The sequence below is a fragment of the Nyctereutes procyonoides genome, unplaced genomic scaffold (genome assembly GCF_905146905.1).
Source record: "Nyctereutes procyonoides isolate TBG_1078 unplaced genomic scaffold, NYPRO_anot_genome, whole genome shotgun sequence".
NCBI classification, from domain to species: Eukaryota; Metazoa; Chordata; class Mammalia; order Carnivora; family Canidae; genus Nyctereutes; species Nyctereutes procyonoides.
Window position 1 is genome coordinate 5,500,220 of NW_026575146.1, and position 23,462 is coordinate 5,523,681.

The following is a 23,462-nucleotide window of genomic DNA, read 5'->3' on the forward strand; positions in this document are numbered from 1 at the left end:
TTTTCACATTAAGCTCATTGCTTCTCTGAGGAAACATGGTGACTAACGGTGACAATAGTCATTTGGCTACAGCCCCCGGTGCTCACTGACCCCCCTTTGGGCAGACAGGGCGTTCTCAGGTGTTTGAGAAAAGTAGGGCTTCACATGAGACCCTGTGGTCGTGATAGAATCCACTGTGGGAAAGGGCAGCAAATCCTGCAGTCCTAGCGATTGTTGATGACAAAGGGGAGAGATCTCTTCCCATACTGATCTCTCTGGTTGGTATAAACACTAACACACATGCAGTTTCTGGTATTTAGAAATAGGATTCCAAGTAATGTTTAAATGAAGCTTTGTGTTTAAAAAGCTCACTGGGGCGTGGGGTGGGGATAACTGTGTCAGACTTAATTAAATGCCTTCAAAAATATCAAATACCTCTGTGGTACTGTTCCTAAAAATAAAATGCTGAGCAGATAGAGGTGTCCTATAGGTTTGTGTAGACAATTAATTCTCGAATTCTGGTACCTAGTAATACTTACTAAGACTTACTGAATGCTTACTGTGCAGCAGGCGCTGTGCTCAGTATTATCTGTGGGGAATGTCTCTTGGTCTAGATGAGAGGTAGGGGCTGCCCTCATCACCCCATTTTACAGATTAGGCTGAGTAAGATTACGTATTTTTGTCTGTGGTCACACAGTGCTACACAACTGGGAAATAAACCCAGGAATTTTGGCTTCACGGCTCATACTGGTTTCTTTCTTTTTTAAAGATTTTATTTATTTGACAGAGAAAGAGAGAACACAAGGAGAAGGTGTGGGAGAGGGAGAAGCAGACTCCTCCCTGAGCAGGGAGCCTGATATGGGGCTGGATCCCAGGACCTGGGGATCATGACTGGGCTGAGGGCAGACACTTAACCGACTGAGCCACCAATACACCCTTCTTTATTGAATTTTTAATATTCCTCTTTCCTAAGAAGAGCTGTGAGCCATTGGTACGCCGGAGAGTGGCAGTGTCTGTGATGGCCAGGTGCTGGCTTGCTGGCAGCTTGCTTCCTTCCGTATGACTGTGCCTGACAAGATGGCAGACAGGAAGATGGGCAGGATAGGGAAAGGGGAGACAGTTTTCTACACTGGAGTATAATGAACAAAAATTCTATTCAGTTCCCTGGAGCCTGAATTTGTTATGATAGCATAAGATAAAATGTCTGTCAGAGTCCTGTGTTTGACATTTTGAGTCGCTGGAAAGGCAGGCACTATTGCATCTTGAGAAGCAGCTGGGCCCCTAGTGGCCTCAAGAGTCCCCTGGTCCTAGAGAGAATTTCTGAGGAGAAACCCAAACATGAGATAGAGTGGCTGCCATTGATTTGAACAGAGAAGATGAGTGTGAGGAAAAGCAACGTCCTCTCTACGCTTCCTCTTTCCTTTGTCTTCTATAATGTTTCATGCCCTGCTCTTGGTATGCATGTATACTCTTAGAAGTGGGTATATATGGATTTTCCCACTTTAGCTGGGACAGATTTTCCCACTTCAGCATCTTCATTCATTAAACGTCTGCTGAGTGTCTGCCACATGCCAGGTCCCCTGATAAGTTCCGAGGAGACACAAGGGCACGTGGTGCTGACTGTTGGAGTTTCGTTCCCAGCCACCTGGGGACACACCCCAGTTGACTTGTTCTGGGCTCTAAAGCTTTTTGATCTGTGGCTAGGGAACATGTAGAAGAGCACTGTGTGTGGAATTTCAGAAACAAAACAAATGGACATGGAGTGAGGATAAAGGGAAAACCATGGAACAGACTCTTAACTATAGAGAACAAACTGGTGGTGACCAGAGGGGAGGGGAGTGGGAGATGGGTGAAGTGGGGGGATGGGGATTAAGGAGGGCACTTGTGATGAGCACTGGGTGTTGCATATAAATGTCAAATTACTAAATTCCATACCTAAAACTAATATTAACACTATGTTAACTAACGACTTCTTTTTAAAAAATATTTTATTTATTTACTCATGAAAGACACAGAGAGAGGGAGAGACTTAGGCAGAGGGAGAAGCAGGCTCCCTGCGAGGATCCCGATGTCGGACTCAGTCCGAGGACCATGGGATCATGACCTGAGCCAAAGGCAGATACTCAACCACTGAGCCACGCAGGCGTCCCAACTAACTTGAATTTAAATAAAAACTTGGGGCAGGGGAAGGGTATTGTGTGTCTTATTTATTATAATTCTTTCATAAACTGAGGGCTTGGGAGTGAACAATTTAGTCCTTCAACAGTCCTCAGTTGAGGCAAACCATGTTCATTCTTGACTTACAAATCCGAGTCAATCAAGCCATCTCTCAGCCTGGCTTTTTAGTTGTGCTGCTGCCAAAAAATTGTTCAGCAGAGGCCTTGCTCGTGTGGGCAGGGACACAGAACAAAACACGCTGCTCCTGTTTACATCCTCTGGCTGAGCCACCCCTTTCTCTAGAGCCGGCAGGATTTCCTCAGGAAGCTTTCCTGGTGGAGGGTGGGCCAGGGCTAACCAGGATGTGATGACATGTAGCCCCCTCTGCCCTCTGGGAGCTGTGCTGAGGTCAGGCCTGGGTCCCCACCCTTTCCAGTCTTTTAAGTTCCAAGGCCCATTCTCCTGCCCACATTAGGATGGGGGTGGGGTGCAGGGCCATTGGTGGGGATAGACTGGGTTTGTGCCCCTCTTGCACATGGCTTCTTTTTCCTATTTTCTAGGTGCATATGCTCTTGCACCTAGTACTGGGGTAAGTGAGAGAGCACCCACCCCTCAGCGGCCCCTAGAGCAGCTGTGTCCACACTTGCAAGTCCCAGCATTTCCCGCAGTGCCAGGGGGCCAGTACTTGAGGGCTGCTGGGTCAGCTGGGGCCCAGCTTCAGGAAGAAGTGATGGATTGGATGAGGTGCCAATGTGTTTGGCCTGGCCAAGCCCGCAGGTATATGTTTCCTCATATGTGGTTTAATGAATGATTCAACTGTGCACCTCTGTGGCTCAGGAGTACTACACTGTTAACTGATCCGCATTTTTATTTAAAAAATGTAATGGGAGGGGCTGTCTTCTGTGGAGGCCTCAGGAGATGGCTTTATAATTTAAATCAGCAGTAAGATAAGCTATGGTTTGGTACCCAACTGCTGTAAGTCCATGTTTTTGGAGTGATGAAGTCAGGTTTTGGAGTAGGTCATCATGGATTTGAAACCTTTTTAAAAGGTTTTTTCTAAAACCTTTTGCGCTTTATTAAGCAAGTGACTATGGGCACGTCTGTCACCTCTCTTGAGTGTCTGTGCCCTCACTAGTGTTGTACATTTAGTATAACCTACATTACATCTTGTATGTTTTACGTGAATTAACATGCATGAATACCTAATACATAATATAAGCATATGGATGTTCAATAAATGTTAATTTCTTCCCAGCACATCCTTCTAGCCTCCCTAACACACATGTGTACGTGCATACACAAGCCAGATTCTACTTTTCATGAAGATTTTATTTATTCATTTGAGAGAGAGCGAGAAAGTGCACATGCGCAAGTTGGGGGAGAGGGTGAGGGAGAAGCAAGACTCCCTGCTGAGCAGGGAGCCTGCCATGACATTGGGCTCTATCCTGGGACCCCAACCTCATGACCTGAGCCAAAATAAGACACTTAAGCGACTGAGCCACCCAGGCACCTCCATGCCAGATTCTAGTGTCAGCATATTCTATAAACTTGATCAAACGTAACAAAAGCAAATCATTTTAAAGGCATCCATATGATGCATAAAGCTCCATGCTGTTAGTCCGGAGGATTATTGAGCTTTTATTAAATGCCTACCTTTGCAACCTTTTGGTCGGCACTGCAAAGAGTTACAAATGCACCGCATTGTAGGGAAACCCATGTGTTGGCCTGGCATTACTAATATGTGTTGGGGAGAGTGCCTGGATGTGCATATGTTAGACAACCAGGAATAGATACACACAAGGCAGAGTGACTAAAAATTGCTGAGGGGATACACAGCATAGGAGGGATATGCCTGTAGATTCAGTCCCCTGCAATGAATGAGAACAAAGCTATTTTGAAATCTGGGTTTATCACAGGTTTCAAATCTGCTTCACCCATTGAAACTGTTTCTACCTGGACAAAACTGATTTCATTATGACATGGGAAAAAATTTTAAGCCAGGCAATTCAGATTTGGTCATGATATTCCATGACATTGTAAGTGACAATGGCAATTATTAATGATAAAAGCAATGATTTATTGATCTCTGGGTGCCAGATACTATTTTGAGTGCTCTACATGGATTATTAATCTCATTTACTAAGCCTCGTTGCCCTGGGGGCAGGTACTTCCAAGGCACGAGGAAATTTAATAACTTGGTTTTTTGAGGTTAGAGATTGGAGTAGTAGCAGTTGTGCCATACTAGTTCTTCCTTTTCCTTTTCCAAAAAAAGAGAAAGAAACCCTAAAACAAACCGAGCCAAGAAAATCCTCCACAAAAGTAGATAAAATAACTTCTTAAGAACAAATAGCATTTTTCTTTTATAAATAGAAGGTGGAGGTGAGGTAGGGTTAGAAGGATAGATCAAATGATCCTTCACATGTCTCCTGGACAAAGTCTTCGGAGGTCTTTTAAGTTTATCTGAACATCTTTGATTAAAAAACAGGTTGTAGAATAGGACCACATCCAATGCAATTCTAAGAAAGAAATAGGAGATTAATTATTGGAGATTCAAGGGTGGTTGGCAAGATTTTGAATCAGGAGGAAATTCACACAGAAGTAGTCTGTGGAAAGTTTGGAAATCTTAGTTCCCGTATTCTAGTCCTGGAGGTATCCGTATTGGAACGGTTGATCCCAGGCCTTTTCCTTTTCTTGTCCTTCAAATAGTGCCATCTTGGTTTCCTTCTATTAAATTCTCTCTCTGCTCTAGAGATAGTTAGGGTCTCTTATCTTGTCAAAAATATGTTGCAACCTAATAAGGTATTCTCAAAGGAAGACTGCAACACATGAATGAAGCAACAAATGAATTTTTTGTCAATGGAAAAACAATTGGTGAAGTAGATTGCCAAGTGCCTTATGCTTTAGTATCTTGCCTTGGTCATCTCCTAAAATGTTGCTGTCAGAATGCCAGCCTCATGGGCTGTATTTTTCAAGAATGGCTGTGATTCCCTTCTTCCATATTTTATACCTTTTAGTGGTTTTGTTGCCACGGAGAGGGGACTGGGAGAGAAGTGCCTCTTGTCACTGGGCAAATGTTTCGGAAAAAAATGAGGCAAGGTTGAAATTAATTGGCATAGCTTTTTAGATATTTCTTAAATCATTCCTATGGAAAATCGAGTCGGTTTTTCTGCATTTTCGCCCGTGCGTCATGTCAGGCTTCTGCAGCCACAATTGTGTGTGGGGAGGTGGGAAGAAGATCTGACCTAAGTCTAGGCACAGAGCAAGGGTACTTTGCGGGTTCTTCATGCTCACGAGGAAGGAAAGGCAGGGAATGGGGGCAGGGAGCTTCTACTCACCAGTTTTCCCAATTCCTGCCTTCTGTGACCAGAGTGGTAAAGAACCTACAGTGGGAGGACAGTTAACTCTAATGGCCTTTCGAGAATCTTTATTATCTGCATTTATGGCCTGGTTTGCGGGTGGAGGTCAGAAGGTCTAATCTGGGATATTCATTAACAGAACCAATTTCCCCACATTCATGGAACGTTCTCTCTAAATGCATTACAAAAAAATATTTGGAATTATCAAACTAGCTCATTTATGACCAAGATAGATACAGAGAATATCTTGAAATAGTCTTCACTCATTTTTATAAAATGGGATACTACAAATACTTCTGACTTTGTGAAAGTGCTTACCTTGCAAATTACATGATTGTGCATTGCATAAAGAAGCACAACATCACTATGAATTCAGAAACACTGACATATAAAAACCTGCTTCTGCTGCCATGTTCTTTCACTTTCAAACTTGAAGCCAAGAGCCAGTTCTTTAAAAGGCTTGTCTATGTAGGTGAAATAATTTTCCCTTGATAGTGGCTGTTTTGCAATATTATGCTTACTACATTTGACTTTCTCACATTTAAAAACTAATAAACTACATAAACATAAAAGTGCTAAGTGTTAAAACCAACACCCCTTAGGAGTTTGTTCTTAATAAGCTTATGTAATTAACGCCTTGAACTATATATTCCATTTGTTTCTTTTGAAACCACACAAAGAGAACAGGATGGTACACATACAGAAGGCACTGGCATGGTTAATATTGGCTTTTTAAATTATGATGAAGTCATGGGTGTTCTGGAAATTAAACCTTGCCAGTTACTTTTAAGTCTGAGAACTGAAGAGCCGATCCATCACCTAGAGAAAAATAAATCAGAGCATAAAGCAACATATAAATTGTTTGTATTTCTCTTCCCAAGGGCCTGAGCATAGTGCCTGGCACAGTGCTTTTTGATTGATATTTTTATTTATTCTATTCATTCTTTGATCAGTAAATTTATTCTGGGATTCTTCTAGGCACTGTCCTAAGCACTGAACAGTGAACAAAACTTAAAAAAATCTCTGCCTGTATGGATCTTCTACTTTAGTTGGGGGAGAGGACTAAAACAGACATGAGTTATATGCAGACTAGTTTAGATGATGATAAGTGGGGGGGGGGAGAGCGAGACAGAGGTTGGGATCAGAGACTGTGTGTCTGAGACACGGGTTGCCATTGTAGATAGGGCACGCTTGGGAAGCAGGTAGTTGAGTCACCTCTGTGGCAGGTGAGGGAAGAGCAGTGCGGGCAGAGGGAGAAGCACGTTCCAAGCTGGGCTAGCTGGTAGGTTTTGGAGTGTTGGAGGACAAGCAAGGTAGCCTGTGTGGCCAGGCAATGAGCCGGAGAGGCTCCAGATGGGGCACAAGAGAGAAGTAGGGGTGGGCATAGATGCAGTTCATGGGGGGCAGACTGCAGCCTTTACTCTGAGAGGGGCTAGAGTCCGACTAAGCAGAAGGGCTGAGGCTCTGACTTGGGTACAAACAGGATGTCTCCGCTGCTGTGTGTAGAGGGTGCCCGAGGTGAAGGGGAGGCAGCCAGGTGTTTCATTTCCCAGTATGAAATAGAGCTGTTGAGTTGTGCTTTTTGCCAAGAGAAAAACGCAGCCCATCCTGACAGTCAGCATGCAAAACAACAACTAGGGGACCCTTTAAGAGACTTGCTAGTACACTTTTTTTCTTGCAGGCTTTTCCCCCACAATGTGGGAAACAATTAAAATAAAAATTTATCTTATCCACATCACAGAGAAAAAAGTGAAATTGCTCTTTTTTATAGAGCAATTGAGAAGCATAAAAAAGTTTGGGTAGGTGGTAGACATGTGACTAGTCTATAAATTTAGGAGCTTGGCTAGGAAGGAGGGGACCGTGTTCCAGCAAACACTGACCTGTAAAACTGTTAAAAGTAACAAGACTTGGCTGATAAGTACGTAAAAATGTTCATTCTTCAGTAGAAGTGAATCACTGTTTAAGAAAAATTATATGTTAGAAATTTAAACATTAGATGTTATGAAAAAGGCAGTAGTGATGTTATTAAATTCTCAGCTTGTGAACATGTTGGAAAAACAAACATTTTCATTCTAGTGATAAGTGGCTTGGTAGAATGATGTGAATTCATCATAGGTGGAGCTTTTTTTTTTTTTTCTTTTAGGCATAAGATGCCTGTCAAGGTTACATTGTAACTCTATATAGAATATGGTACATAGCAAATAAGTTTTCACTCTCAATTTCCAAGATGTTTTTAATCTATGAGTAAGAGGAGATCCATGTGCTAAGGATGCTTTTTTTTTTAAACATTTTTTTTTATTTATTTATGATAGTCACACACACAGAGAGAGAGAGAGAGAGAGAGAGAGAGAGAGAGAGAGAGGCAGAGACATAGGCAGAGGGAGAAGCAGGCTCCATGCACCGAGAGCCCGATGTGGGATTCGATCCCGGGTCTCCAGGATCGCGCCCTGGGCCAAAGGCAGGCGCTAAACCACTGCACCACCCAGGGATCCCTAAGGATGCTTTTTCAGAGATCTTTCACATTATATTCTTGGCAAATATGAAAGTCTCTTATGATGAAAATTGAGATCATCTTGAGAGGAAATGATGTAGTTAGGAAAGAACTTTGCTTCCCAGAGAGTTGAAATAAAAGTACGGCCTTCATGTCCTGTACTGTTTTCTATGGTTACATCCATAGATGGACAGACACCGAGATACAGATGCAGATAATACTCAGCTATATGCTTGGGACAAGAAGAGTAGTTTTGTGCACTGACATTCTCTAAATTTGGTTTTTCCTATATAGATTACAGGTCAGAATGTGCACAGGATAAAGCCAGTGGATTTCTCGTTTACCCCACATTCACAGGGGGCTTTTGAGTTCCTAAATGAAGTCCTCAGAGCACTGAGTGTTGTTGTGAGCATCCTTGAGATCAAGGGGATGGACCAAAGAGCAGATGTTGTGGAAGCTAGGTCTTGAAATGTGCCAGAGGAGGGTTAGGTGTGCGGTAAAGAGTTGCTTTTGGATTACTTGAAGTTTTTCCAGGGCAGTGGGTGAACTGGTTTCTCCCTGACTTTGGAAAGAAACCACCCAACTGGTGTCATGTGAATGAAGGGCCCTAAAATAGCCTACATCGTGTAGGAGCAGATAGGTTACCATTCGACTCATTATAGTTCATTCCCAGAAAGGGAACATGCTTGCTTCCTTGGCCACAGCGTCACTCTTGTATGTGTTCTCTGACATCGCCTGACCCAGCAGCATTCCAGGTGTGTTTTATTCCTGGTCTCCCCCATAGGGATTGAATGGGGAGGAATCAATCAGGATACGTTCCTCGTGTATTCAGGGCCTTTTTATATAGTCCTTACAAAACACTTACCTTTTCTATAAGCATATGAGAAGAGTTTAAAACCTTAGTGACCTTAAGGGGCACCTGGGTGGCTCAGTGGTTGAGTGTCTTCCTTTGGCTCAGATCATGATCCTGGGGTCCTGGAATCAAGTCCCGCATCGGGTTCCCTGCAGGGAGCCTGCTTCTCCCTCTGCCTATGTCTCTGCCTCTCTCTGTGTGTCTCTCATGAATAAATAAATAAAATCTTTTTTTTTTTTTTTAAAGACCTTAGTGACCTTGAGCCCATGGCCCCAAGGAGCTTTTTCCCATTAATCTTTTTGGTGTAAGAATCTTCCACTGGTTTCCAACAAGATCCATGCCCATCAACAGGTTAAGAATTAACAGCAGTAAGTGGAAATTATTAGAAATCAATTCTGCAGATGAAGAATCCTTTACCTGGGTTTCCTTCTTGCTCTCCCAACTCCTGTGCTCCAACACCTTTGCACCAATTCTTTAGCCACCTAGGTAGCTTTTCCTCTTGGAACAGGTGAGGCTGTCTGTCTCTCCTGACTCAGACACACTGCATTTGTGGTCCCTTCTGCTTGAAAACATATTCCCCACCCCTTCACCTAGTTTTTCATTTGTTGTTATTTCAAATAATGTATTTCATATTTGAATATCTCACTCTCTAGACTCAGTTACTGCTCTAAAGTTGGTGAGGACAGAGTCTGAGACTAAAAGCTCATCATTATATATGAAAATACTGAATGGATGTTAGGGGGACCCTCAGGAAGTGAGGAAATCAGTTCTCTTGGCTTCCAATCCATCCATCCTTCCTTCCTTTCTGCTTCTGATAAGACACTTCTTAGGTAATTGCTAAATATCTATTTTGATGGTGTTAAGTGCTGAGGTTACAAAAATGAGTAAGACCCAGCTCTAGCTATCAAGGACTTTGGAGTGTCCTTGGGATAAGAATCATGTAAATAAGTAAAAGTCACTTTTTAAGGATGCCTTAAAATAGAAACAGAAAGTTTCAAATCTATACCAAATAGAAAATTTCAAATCTATACCAAAGTAGCATATTTTAAAGAATCCCCATATTTCCAAACTACCATTTATCAGTTGTGGCCAATCTTGTTTCGTCTATACCAGACCCCCACCTCTTCCCCCTCCCCCCATGACTTTGAAGCAGATTGCAGACATCAGATCATTCAATTTGTAGGTAAAATGTATGATTTACAGTAATGCAGTGGGAAGTTCACATGACATGCAAAGTCCATTGTGAAGCATAGGCTGCTGTCTGTAGGGCGAGTAGGGCGAAAAAAGGTGTTCCAAGCAGAAGAAACAGCATGGAGGAGCAGGGATGTTATAGTGCTGCATGTACTAGTTTGGTCTGGTCAAAACTGGTATATGGATGGGGAGGTGGAGCCATGGAGCAGGTCTAGAAAGGCAGACAGTCCAGATAAAAAGGCCCTTGTATTATATACAACAGACCGACTTTGTCAAGTCCTCACTGGGAGACATTAACAGTTTTCAAGATCTATATTTTAAAAGTTACAGTGGGCACGGGACATAGAGCAGATTGTAAGTGAGATGAGGTTGGAGGGAGTGTGAGTACCTGGAAAGTTTTGTCCACCACTTGAAACACTGCTAGGGTTAGGATGGAGGAATATTTTGAGACACTTGAGACATGGAGAGATATTAGGGATGTTATACTAGCATTGACTTATTTATGACACATTAGTAATAAGTTATATTAGACATAGTGACCTCTTTGGGGTAAGTGAATGACTCCTCAGAGTCTGGTGTGGGTAGAACTGGTTGAGGTTAATCTCTGGAACACTGGAATCCAGAATGAAAGTTTGGGGAGTTGGAGAGTTCATAATACCTAGGAAGAGGAGGCATAGGCATTTGTCTGCAGCTAAGGAGGTGGAGAAAGAGTTTTGAGAGTTAGCAAAGTATAAGTTAGAGGTATCCAAGTACTTCAGTACAGGTCATCTGGTCAGGGTCCTGAGGATTGCTGACCATCTGAATTTTTATTCATAACACTATTTAGGCAATACCTACCAGTTCTTAAAAATGTGGAACTTTGGGAGCATCACCAAAAAATAATTAATCAACACTGCTTCTATAACAGTGAATGGTTATGAGCATGAATCCTGTTGTTAGTTTTGATCAGGTCACCAGGACTTCCAAATCTCTCTTAGCCTGCCTCAAGGAAATCAGCCACGGTGGTCAAGTCCAGTTCTGATTCCATGTGTTATCACCCTTCTAACTCTCAGCTTAAGCCATGACAGAATATAATTTTATTAAAACATGACAAACTCAAATATTGTACAAAGTTTAACAACCAGAAATTTCAGGATTGTTTTGAGACTAATATATTCATTTCCAAATTTCTAGGAAATTAAAGATCATTTCATCCCTCCCCCCGCCCCCCCGCAGATCATCGTTAGCCAAATGCTTGAGAATGCTCATATCCTCATGATTATGTGCCAGAGGCAGCCAGAGAAAGTGCTAAGTGTGATTCATACTCCTCAAAATCTGCAAATATGGTCAGAAATTGTGACTTCATTTCCACCAAACTAGCTCGTTCATTGCCACCCAACCAGCTCGCTCTGCTGTTCTTTCCAAATCTGTGATTCTATTAAGCTCAGGGCAATTTAGAAATGAGAAATGAGTTTAGTCTGAAATTGCCATCTGCTAATTCCACATGTCCATTTTGAGTGTGAATCTGTACTTGAATTTTTTTGAATTGTCAACGTTCCAGTCCTTTCCCTTCATTTTCAAGTTCTGAAGCTTCCTGTGAAATGTTCTTTTGAGCCATTGATAGATAGCTCAACAAATTGGATCTTTCAGAGCCTTTAATTCCAAAAACACCTTACAGTAAGTGTGCAATCTAATAAACCCCTCCAACAGGTTTCTATGACTTAACCATATGACTACATTAAAATAAAGACCATACTTTATGTTTTATTAATAATAAGTGTTCATGTTTCTTGATTTTACATTGTATACATAGCACCTAACACAGCACCTGGAGTGTCATAGATGTTCAATAAATATTATTTGAATTAATGAAATATGCTACTAGGTGTTGATGATTGAAGAACATATTAATTTTCTAGCCTTGGTCAATTCTTCATCATACCTGTCGGTTAATGTGGTGTCAGAGATTCCAACACCCCCGCCCTCCCCGGAGGAATGCAGAGGAGGACTTTGTTTTATCCCATTTTATTATAGCCAAACCTCTCTGTGGTCAGGAAACTGAATTTTCATACTTTTCAAATTGCTTCTGAGCTGATAATTAGAGGTTACTAGTTTGTGCATGAGATTCTGGTAATCACGTTTTTTTGCTAAAAATCTCAAAGCCTTTCATACCTTCAGGTCAAGCAGGCTGCACTGGGCCTGAGGGAGGAAGATGCATATTTCTGCTGTGCTTTTAAATCTATCCAACCACTGATGACATTTCCCCAAGAAACCTGGGAGAATGACAAGGAAAGCCTTGGGGAAGCATCTGCTTGTAGGGGTGACCTGAGGAGGAAAGTTTGAGGTCCGGAAGGAGGCCACTGGATAGTGGAGCTCTAGAATAGACTCCAAAGTCAGAGTACTCCCAGGATTGCAGCCTGGGAGGCAAAATAGCTTCAGTGACTTCCATACTTTTTGTCATATATTCACTGGAAGATACAATTTACATTGTGATCAAGTACTGTTAGACCTACACACATAACTGAGACAAATGTTGCAAGTAATAGTATCCTTTCTTCATGTGTCATATGCCAACATTTTCTATTGTCTTCTATGCTATGCTATGTCATTAAACAAATGCTGGTCTCAGATGTCTCCATTTATATTAGGACCCTGCTGGCTTAGCACTATGTGAACCCAGAAGCCAAAAATGAATCATAGCAGCCATATTTTTTATTTTTTAATTTAATTTTTTAATTTTTAAATTTAAATTCAATTTGCCAACATATAGTATAACACCCACTGCTCATCCTATCAAGTGCCCTCCTTAGTGCCCATCACCCAGTTACCTCATCCCCCTACCCCACCTCCCCTTCTGCAACTCTTTGTTTCCCAGAGGTAGGAATCTCTCATGGTTGGTCTCCCTCTCTAATTTTTCCCCACTCAGTTACCCTCCTTTCCCTTATAATCCCTTTCACTATTTCTTATATATTCCATGTATGAGAGAAACCATATGATGATGTCCTTCACCGATTTGACTTATTTCACTCAGCATAATACCCTCCAGTTCCATCCACATTGAAGGAAATGGCGGGTATCCATCCTTTCTGATGGCTGAGTAATATTCCATTGTATATAGACCACATCTTCTTTATCCATTCATCTGTCGAAGGACATCGAGGCTCCTTCCAGTTTGGCTATTGTGTACATTGCTGTTAGGAACATTGGGTTGCAGGTGTCCTGGCGTTTCACTACATCTGTATCTTTGGGGTAAATACCCAGTAGTGCAATTGCTGGGTCGTAGGGTAGCTCTATTTTTAACTTCTTGAGGAATCTCCACACAGTTTTCCAGAGTGGCTGTACCAGTTCACATTCCCACCAACAGTGCAAGAGGGTTCCCCTTTCTCCACATCCTCTCCAACATTTGCTGTTTCCTGTCTTGTTAATTTTAGCCATTCTCACAATATCTCATTGTGGTCTTGATTTGTATTTCCCTGATGGCAAGTGATGTGGAGCATGTTTTCATGTGCTTGTTGGCCATGTCTATGTCTTTGGAGAAATATCTGTTCATGTCTTCTGCCCATTTCATGACTGGATTGTTTGTTTCTTGGGTGTTGAGTTTGATAAGTTCCGTATAGATCTTGGATACTAGCCCTTTATCTGATAGGTCATTTGCAAATATCTTCTCCCATTCTGTAGGTTGTCTTTCAGTTTTGTTGTTTCCTTCGCTGTAGCAGCCATATTTTTTAGACTGATGGTTGATGGTGGGTGACAGGTATTGTGGCAGCTCCCATGTGGTATCACTGATCCACTCCTGCCTTACCTTGTTGGCGTGAGGTGGCACCTGGACCCGCAGCAAGTCCAGGTCCTGCCAGATCTTCTTCATCTTCTGGGATTCTTGAGCTAAGTGTGTGTGTGTAGATCTATCATAAAGAGTTCTGGCTTCAGTTAGAGGTCACCCCTAGCATCAGGGCTTCGGTTAATGAGAAACAGATACAGATTTTAGTTGTCTCTGTGTGGTTCCAGTGTTCTTGTGGGATCAGTTTTGTGGCTGCTATTTCACACCTAGCTTCTTTCATAACTGCCAGCCTGGCAGTACTGACTTTGGACTCAGTACTAGACACAGAGGTAGCAGCCTGTATAGACTATTTCACCAGCTTGCAATCACCATGGCAGTTGCTTCTCTGATCCATGCTTGACCCATAGAGCCCTAATGGGTCATGATCTGCTAGGTGAATACCATTGCACTTACTTATTCATTTGGGAATAGGAAAGAGTTTAGAACTTTTTGTTTATACTTGCGTTTATCTCATTTAAAGTGCTAATTCTGTATGCATTTTTAATGTACATAGATATAATTTATATTAGTAAGTACTTGTAATTGTAGGTAGATCTAATACATATTTATAAATAATTATATCAAGGAAGTTCCATGCCCCAGTTTTTGTTGTTTGTTTTTGTTTTTGTGCCTTGTGTCTGTGTGTTTTGTGCTGTTTGCTTTTTGGATGTTTTTTTGTTGTTGAGAGAGTGCTGGGAAGGAGGGAGTGGTCAATGCTGCTTGTCCCAGGGACCTTCCTCCTTCAGGAGCAGATTTATGTTAATCTGAGATCTCTATGTTGCAGAATAGTGAGGGCCTTGGGCACCAAGGTCATATTTGGCAAAGGAAGAATTAGACATAGGGCCTGGCAAGTTCTGGGTGTTTTTGGAGAGGGGGAGTGGAAGATGTGAGATCAGCCATCCAGCCACCTGCCCCGTGGGTGTGCCCCCAGGGAGGGCTCTTTGGTCACCACCAGCATGATCTAATATTGTCCTTTTAGTGTGTATTTTTGGTTGTCATGTGCAAAAAACTTTTTTCCTTAGACAAACTGTATTCCAGCTCCAAACATCTTGCAGAGATTCTGGGAGTGATATTTGAGATCATTATCTCTTCAGTGAATTTCTCTATCATAACATGGCAAGATGGGATAACAGAGCGGGTGCAAACAGTGACATTGTTAGGAGTTAGTTGGACAGTTAGTAGTCAGGGCCGGGGTCCCCAACAAGAAAATAGGGAGCCAGGACAGCTAAGATAAAACAGCACTGACATCCTGTTTTGCAGCTTAGACAGGAGCACTCTAGCATTCTGTTTTACAGCCTTTGCAGAAGTGATTTCTGCATAAAATAAGACAATTAACCACAAGGCACTTGTCCCTATCGCGGGGAGGGGGCAGTTAAGACATATGCCCTCAGATGTCAGCATAAAAGACCATCAGCACGTGGACATGAACCTAATAGACAGATACGTGACCAAAGCCCAGATTGGCACAACTTGGCACACCTGATTGCTGAAGATAGTTCCGCAAAAGAGCTCATACAACCTGCTACATTTAGAAACTCCGGGCAACCCTCCCTCTCCGGGAGCTTTATGCTATTGCTCAATCAACTTTGCTTTGCTGCCCACCACTCTTCATCTGGTCCACCTCATCATTCTTCGAAGCGGTGTTACCCAGAACCACGGGCAGTAAAGACAGAGAAATCCTGCAACAACATCTCAGAGATGCAGTGAGGCTGAACAAGGAAACAGAATTAACGTCTTTTTTATAGTAGTAGCAGTTTCACCTGAAACGTTGCTGAAAGTGTTTATCACCTCAAAATCTTTAAAGAAGCTAATTAAGAATGAAAACGCATTGTGAAGTCATTCAAGAAATCAGGCTTCATGATTTCTTTCAGTGGATTTAGCCTGTAGGGAACTGATATACTGATAGAGCTCCATCCCTCTCCAAAACAACAGGTAGCAATGTAAATATAATGTATAATTTATATTATGCAAAATATATATGTATTTCTTACAGACAAAGAAGGTAGAGACACACTAAATAAATGAGCTAGGAGACTGTTCTCTTTCTTCCCCTCAACTTTGGGGATTCAGAGCAACACATGGAGTTTTCCCTTGGGGCTCTGTCTTTATAGATACATAAAATAGCAGGACCACAAGTTCATTTGCATTCATTTGCATGTGATCTGCATACAGCTATACAGATTACATTGTATTTCCTGGTGTTTTCAGGACTTTTTTCTTTTTTTTCTCCCTTAAAGACTGTCAAGATAATCTGAACCATAAATGACATCTGGGAAAGAAGAGAGCAAAAATAACAGAAGTTAATGATACAACTGCTTTGTTTTCCTAGTACTTTTAGTTTTCACATCTCTCAGAGACAGAAGTACATTGGGATAAATACCAGAAATACTGTTAAATCAGTTGTTGAGAGAACAGTGCTGTTTCTTTTCTCCTTAATTGCAGCAGCAGTCTACCTGATGTGAATTGTTTGGTACAAATGCCCCTTATCTCTATATTTTTATGTTGGTTGTATAAAAGAGGAGTGTTTGGTGGAAATGCATGCTATGGCTTCTTGGGAAGATTACACAATATTTGTCTTCCATTGACCTGCTATTGGGAGTGAAACTACAGATTTAATTTAAAGCCATACCAAGTGAAGTGGATGGCCGTATGGAAAGATGCTGTGACCTGATTTGGTAAAAAGGAAAGGGAAAGGGGATCCCTGGGTGGCGCAGCGGTTTGGCGCCTGCCTTTGGCCCGGGGCGCGATCCTGGAGACCCGGGATCGAATCCCACATCGGGCTCCCGGTGCATGGAGCCTGCTTCTCCCTCTGCCTGTGTCTCTGCCTCTCTCTCTCTCTCTCTCTCTCTCTCTCTCTCTCTCTGTGACTATCATAAGTAAATTAAAAAAAAAATAAAATAAAAAAGGAAAGGGAAAGAGAACTTGAATTTGCATGGATTATATTCTTTTTTTTTTAAGATGAAGATGTGAAAATTCTTATAAAAAGATCACGTGGCACAAAATTTCACAATTCACTTAAAAAAATCTTTGAGGAAATAAGATCTCTCCCTTGTTCCTAAACTTGAACCCATATTGCTTCAGCCTGATGCGTGAGAACCAAAGGTGGAAAATAAGAAGTGAAACAAATAAGGCAAGTAATCACTCTAAGGCTGAAACTGTGAACACCTTAAAAGAAAAATAAGTTTAAAAAGGAATCCATTTCAGTATTTTAATAATTGTATTTAGAGAGAGTTTAAAGTTGTAGTCAAAGGTTTATTTTGTAATAACATCAGTGCCTCTTGAAATTAGCATTGTGGAGTGTTGAGTCAGGCACAAACTTCACATCTCAAAAAGAGAGATGAGCGAGATGTGGTGCTATTAAACATCGGCTACATTATTTGAATTCCCTGATGACTACTTTTGCAAACATTTCTGTTAGAAATGAATGTTTTTACTGAATAGGACTGTGCTATCTCAAGTAGGAACAGGTTGGACAGAAATGGTGTGGAGGTTTCCAGATAGTCCTGAAAGAGCATAGATTTTGAGAGGGTAAAGAGAAAATCATCTTGTGGTTCATTGATTCCATTTGATGGGGATGAGCAGGATTCCTTTCTGGGTATGGTAGACGAGCTACTTTTTAAAAACACATTCTTTTATTTTTTTGCCCTTCTTGGCATTTAAATCATCAAGACTGATGGAAGTGGAAATTTGGGGAACTTATTGCACATCTGGAAGGCGACTTGGGAAAACAGAGGCGGCTATGCCACCCTGTTGTAAAGTATTGTCTGCTGAGTGCCAAGTAAGGAGTGGATAATGCAGCATGTCGCAGGGTGTGAAGCATTTTCTGCCTTTGGCCTGCGTTAAGTTGAAGAGTTACCTATTTTTGTGTGTGTGAGCCAGAGATATATTTTCCAGGACCCCAAGTTACTGCAGAATTTTGGGTGATTTGGACTGAAAAATAGGGACTTCAACTTTTCTTACCAGTGGCAAAAAACATTTGATCAGCAAGTCTGGAAACTTGAGAACCAAACAGTTGGTTTTGAAAGTGTTGCTAGGAAAAAGGGGAGAAGGTAATTTGAATAAAGCTATCTAAATAATTGAGAGTTATTTTGGAGTGGACTTGATTAACCCAAGAAGACAGTTGATTGTGTTAAGTTGTATACTTTGGCTGATGCTTTTGGGGAAGCTAGAATTCAAGATTGGCATGCCTTGGCTAAAACAGTACAATTCTTAGTGCCTCTATGAAAGAGACAGGGGTTTCCATTTTAAAAAAAATGTTATTTATTTATTCATGAGAGAATGAGAGAGAGAGAGAGAGAGAGAGAGAAGAGAGAGGCAGAAATAAAAGCAGTGGGAGAAGTACCCTGGGATCAGGTCCTGAGCCTAAGGCAGATGCTCAACCACTGAGCCACCCAGGTGCCTCGAGGGATTTCCATTTAAGAACAGCAAGCCTAGGAAAGTATGGAGCTATATGGTGTAAGGCCTCTAACAGATTCACCCCGGTATTATAAGGTGTGGGTTTTGTATTGGGTCAGAAGTCGCAGGCATGTTTCCCTTCCTGAATGGATGAAGGTAGACATTTCTGGCTGAAGATAGGATAGCATCATATTCTCGAGAGACTGGACACAATCCTGAAGGGCCCAGGAACTTCCAGGGGCCCCAGAAGTTGGGGACAGTGGCAGGATCCAGGCAGTCACTCATAAAAGTGGGTTCTCAGGGTGATGTGGCTGCCAGCCCTGTTCCCTCCACCGTCCAAAACACACATGGAAGGGAGCACCGTGGTCTTTCCCAGTATATACCAAGGGCGAGGACTAAGGAAACCCGAGGCTCTTGAAGAGAAGGCGGCCGGGGAGGATTTTGTTTCTGTGAAGCTTGAACCATAAGCAAACGAGCTAGGTTAAGAGGCTGCTGCTGGGCAGCTGTGGGCACAAGCCCTCGGCTCAGGGGGCACCGCGCTCTCCTCACAGTCCTGGCTGTGCTCGCAGCTGGTGTTCAGAACTCAGTTCTCATGGTGCTGGGGCTGAGGTGGGTGAGTGGGAGAGAGCCCGTGCTGAGTGCCAGGTGCTGCCGTCGGAAGCTGCTGGTTGCCCTTCTGGCTGCCCTGGGCCTCCCAGTCTGCGGGCCTGCGCTCCTTCCTCAGCGGGCGGGACGGGGAGCAGATGTGAAGTGAGGAGCCCTGAGATCTGGGCTGGCAAGCTGGGGCTTTATTTTGTCACCTGGGTGATAGGTGATTCTCAGAAGAAGGAGAGACTGTCAGCTCTGTTTAGCAAGGTCACTTCGGTGGCTGGGTTGATGGCAGAGTAGGCCCAAGTGGGGAAACGGATGGGAAGACTTGTCAGGAGGTTGTGGCTTTTCATGCTGTGGCCCCCAGGGTACGTGGTGTTGAGTTGAGGCGAGTCAGGGCAAACCTTGGGATCATGATTTGATTTATCATGTTGTATTACAGGAACATCACCTTAAGATATTCTGGTCTGGCTCCCTTCCTCCACAGTGGTTCTGGTTTCAGGCACTTTACTGACAGCAGTACAGCCAAAACCAGCAGGATGACCACCCCTGGGCCTTTCCTCAGAGGCTCAGCAGCAGATTGCTTACCTTGACCGATGTTACTTCCCTACTGGAAACTTGACAATAAACCTATTGAAGAGGAGGCTAGGCTCCCAGCTCCTCTACTGTGTCCATCCAGCCTCCTGTCTGAGACAGACAGATAGACCGACAGACTGAGTGGGGAATAACTTTTGCCCAGACATGTTCAGATACTCAAACATCTTATGGGTCTTGTAAGAGTGCTTCTCGCCCCTAGCTCTGCAATGGGGACTTGGAAGCAGTTACCAAAAGGGGAACATTTTACTGATGGGAGAGGAGGAATTGTTTTGTTTTGTTTCTTTTCCTAGGAAATCATTTCTTTCCATTTCTGTTTCTGCTGTCCGTTGGTTGCATAAAATCAGTGAACGCAGGCTTTGGCTAGGGATTGCTTTGACCCAGGCCTCTTGACAAGGCCTGAAGAGGGTCTTTAGCAGAAAGGCTTCTGAAGAACTCTTAATTCCCAAACCCCACTTACATCTGAGTGTGTTTTGCAGATTCAGACAAGTGTTGCTGTGCGTGATGTGATAGGGCTGTGGTCTGTAAAATGGAAACCTTCTAGACTCTCTGATAAAAGTTGTGTTCCTTTGGTTGTCTTGGTAGGGCCATTTATTTATACCAAAGAAAGGACATTTGGGGGATATTAAAAGGATCAGGGGAAATGTTTCTATGAATGAATGAATGAACAAATAGAAGAAATGGCATAACTTACAAACGCATGCAGCATTTGTCCTCCCATATGTATATGTTCAGACATGCATTTAGGCATCAGTTCCCCTAAGGGAAGACTATAGTCTGAAACATTATCTTGTACTGAATATGAGTAGCTAAATAAGTTTCAAGTGCTTCCTGTGTGCCAGGTGGACTGTGTTACTTCATTACTTCTCACTGTGAGATAGGTACTACGCTGTCCCAGTGTTCCCAGAGATTAGGATATCTGCCTCCGGCCATGGGATTGTAAATGGCAGCAGAGTTGAGTGTAAACCCAGGAAGGGGGGATCCAGAGCAGCTTCTGGGGCGACAGACATGCTTCCTCTTTAGGTGAATTTGTCACGTGTACTCTTCTTGCATGTTATTCCTATTTCTTGGAATAATTCAAGGAATAGGGTTGTCTTTTCAGAGGTCTCATGGGAGGGCATGGCCCAGGTGTGTCTCAGATGCAGGATTTCAATGGTCCTCGATTCTCTGGTTCCCGTCAGAATTTCTGGGAGTGGTGTCCTGGTATCAGAACTTCTCAAAACTTTCCAGGAGGTTCTGTTGCAGCCACTGATTGGGCTTTCAGGAGCCTCTTACCTGCTGAGTGCCTTTTCTGAAGGCGCTCTCCTGGGGCTTTCTTAGCCCTGATGGGCAGGCAGAGGTGTGGATACAAGACCATGACTTTGGTACCAGGCAGTCCTATGTTGGAGGCCTGGCTTCTTTACTTGTTAGCCCTAGGACACTTGGGCAGGCAGTCACTCAACTTCTTTGACCTACAGTTTGTTCACTTGTACAGTGAGGAAATAGGTCTTGTGTTCAATGGGTATCCTGAGGATTAGGAGGTGTCACACACAGAAGTTAGCCTGGCACATGCTCACCATTTAATGACCACCAGCTATTAGTGTAAATGCTGTGGAGAGGGGGAACCAAAAGCAGTGGGTTTCTCTACAGGTGGACTGACTGTCTTTGTTCTTTTCCTGTTTCTTCCTGTTGCCCTCCTCGCCCCCAGGATGGCTCCCTGGGAAACATCGATGACCTGGCACAGCAGTATGCAGATTATTACAACACCTGCTTCTCTGATGTGTGTGAGAGGATGGAGGAGCTCCGCAAACGACGGGTTTCCCAGGACCTGGATGTGGTGAGTGGGTGGCACTGGGAATATGCTTCTGCCTGGCGGGGCTGCTCTGTGTCCTGCTCCTGATCCAGCACTCCCTCCCAGGCCTTCTAGCAGTCCTGGTCGTGCCAGGAGCATCTCTCTGTAAACTGCTGTGCTAAATTGGGGTGCAAAGTTCAGGTCTCAAAGGATTAATCATCTAGCTCTCTGGTCATCAGATGGATTGAGTATTGGCTAGGATGGTATGACCAAATACTTGTATTCGGTAAACACTAGATTTTATTTTTTAATTTAAGTGAAAAAATGTTTTCACTGTTAGCCAGTGTATAGTATATTTTTATGGATTCTAAGTGCAAATAATGTCTAGGTTAATCCTTTTTTCTTTCTTCCTTTTCTTTTTTTTTCTTTCTTTTTCTCTCTTTTTCTTTCAAAAACAAAATAAAATGTAAAGAAGCTAGAAACCACCCTAATCTCTCACCTGGTAATTACCATATTGGTATTTAGCAGCCTTCCTCAGTGTTTCTCAGCATTTTTATGTTAGCAATATAATTCTTGCTTTTTTACTAAATATTTTATTATAGTTCTTCCATGTCATTTAAGAGCTCTTCATAATCACCATTTTACATGGCTCCATTCTTGCACTTAGGTGTTGAAATTCGTTTGGCTGTTTCTTTAAGACCATTATGTAGGATTAGTGCAGTATTTGAACTTGCATGTGATAAATAGTAAATAAATAATTTAGGTCTGTCTCTCTGTAATCTGTATATATACTAATATTTCCATGTTGTGTGTTTGCTACAAAAAAATCTTACTGAAACTTCTGCATTTATAAATTTAAATTTTCATTACATATTCTAATTGGATTCATTCTGGTTCAGTGCTTTTCAAATTGTTTTATTTCACTGTGGTGACCTCAGGACCCCTTCAGGAATGTCTTCTCATCCAGACCAACTCCTTTTTGACCATCTTTTATATTTTGGGGGTAGGGTGGGGGAGGGGCCACATGGATCTCTTTTGCATAAGCGTCTCTGCCTTTAAAAACAGTTTGAAAACTGCTGATTTCACTGGAATCCTTATTTATTTATTTATTTATTTATTTATTTATTTATTTATTTATTTCCATAAATCTGCTTAGGATAGGAATAAAAGAAAAAGCAATAATTAAGAAACTTGGAACAAAGAGTTCTTTTATTAAAACCCTTTTTATGTTATAAAGGACCTATTATATAACAGACCTACCAACTAGTTTAGGCACCTCTGTTAATCTTCAGCTGGACATGCTTCACTTCTACAGTAAGACTGGCATTCCTATGTGCTTTAATTTCTTTCCGTAACTCAACCTAAGTGAAGATTCCTTAGGTCAGGAGTAACAGTGTATCATGACTGTCAGATGATTATTGATTCTCTTTCCTTTTGTTCGTTGCCTGAGCAGTCGTCAGTGGTGGGAGTTAGTACAATTGAGTTGATTGAGGCTGAGAAGCATCGGTTGGGGGCGGGGAGCCATCATCCCGGAGCCTAACATGGTCGCCCAGGCAGGCATGTGGGCCTGTCATTGCCCAGGGCATCTTTCCTATAACTGTCATCTGGCAGGTGTGAATGGCAGGGTTGTTTCCTCCTTTTTTAACAAAAGTAACCTCATGTGGCATAAGCCTCCATTGAAATTAATTAGGCTCTCTGATTGGGACGTAGTTAATGAAAAAAGACTTTCCCCCTTTTTTGGTGGGGGCAAGATTGTGGCTGAACAGCAACCTAAAAATTGCACCGAATTCTTGGACGTTGTAATTTTGACCTTGAATGATAGTCTGGTAGCATGCTCTGTGGCTTCCTTGGACATTGTGCCATGTGAGGAAGTGATTGCTGTGGATTGGTAGATGATCCTTGTTGTAACATGCAACTACTCTTCCCAGAATTCTAGCTGGTTAGGAGTTGGGGTTACTGTAATCACCATAAGATGTTTAGGAACCTTGGAAGGCAGGGTCTGGGTAGGAAAGAAAGCCTGCTTGGCAGTGGGATAAATAACTTTTTCCCATTTAGACAGATGGGCTTAATTTGGTGTGCTCTGTTCCAGAGCAGCAAAAGACAGTCTGGGGAAAAAAAAACACCACATGAGCTTAATTAGTTCTCATCAAAGGTGCAGGAATGTAGTGGTGGGTAAAATTGATGGGAGCTCATCCGAGCCAGGCAGGAAACTTCGTTCATCCTTTAAACAGTAGTTAGTGAGAAAAGTAAGATCCCAGATGGGCATATTCAGGTTCTCTTTCTATGAAATT

The 23,462-nt window shown here is 42.5% G+C and overlaps 1 protein-coding gene across 1 annotated transcript in view; it reads left to right on the forward strand.

Moving 5' to 3' along the window:
* The window catches only part of SASH1 (SAM and SH3 domain containing 1), a 194,721-nt gene that overhangs the window by 24,687 nt on the left and 146,572 nt on the right, over positions 1–23,462 (forward strand). Inside the window, 1 exon segment of the mRNA XM_055309950.1 lies at positions 21,088–21,216. Coding sequence (XP_055165925.1) covers positions 21,088–21,216 — 129 coding nt within the window.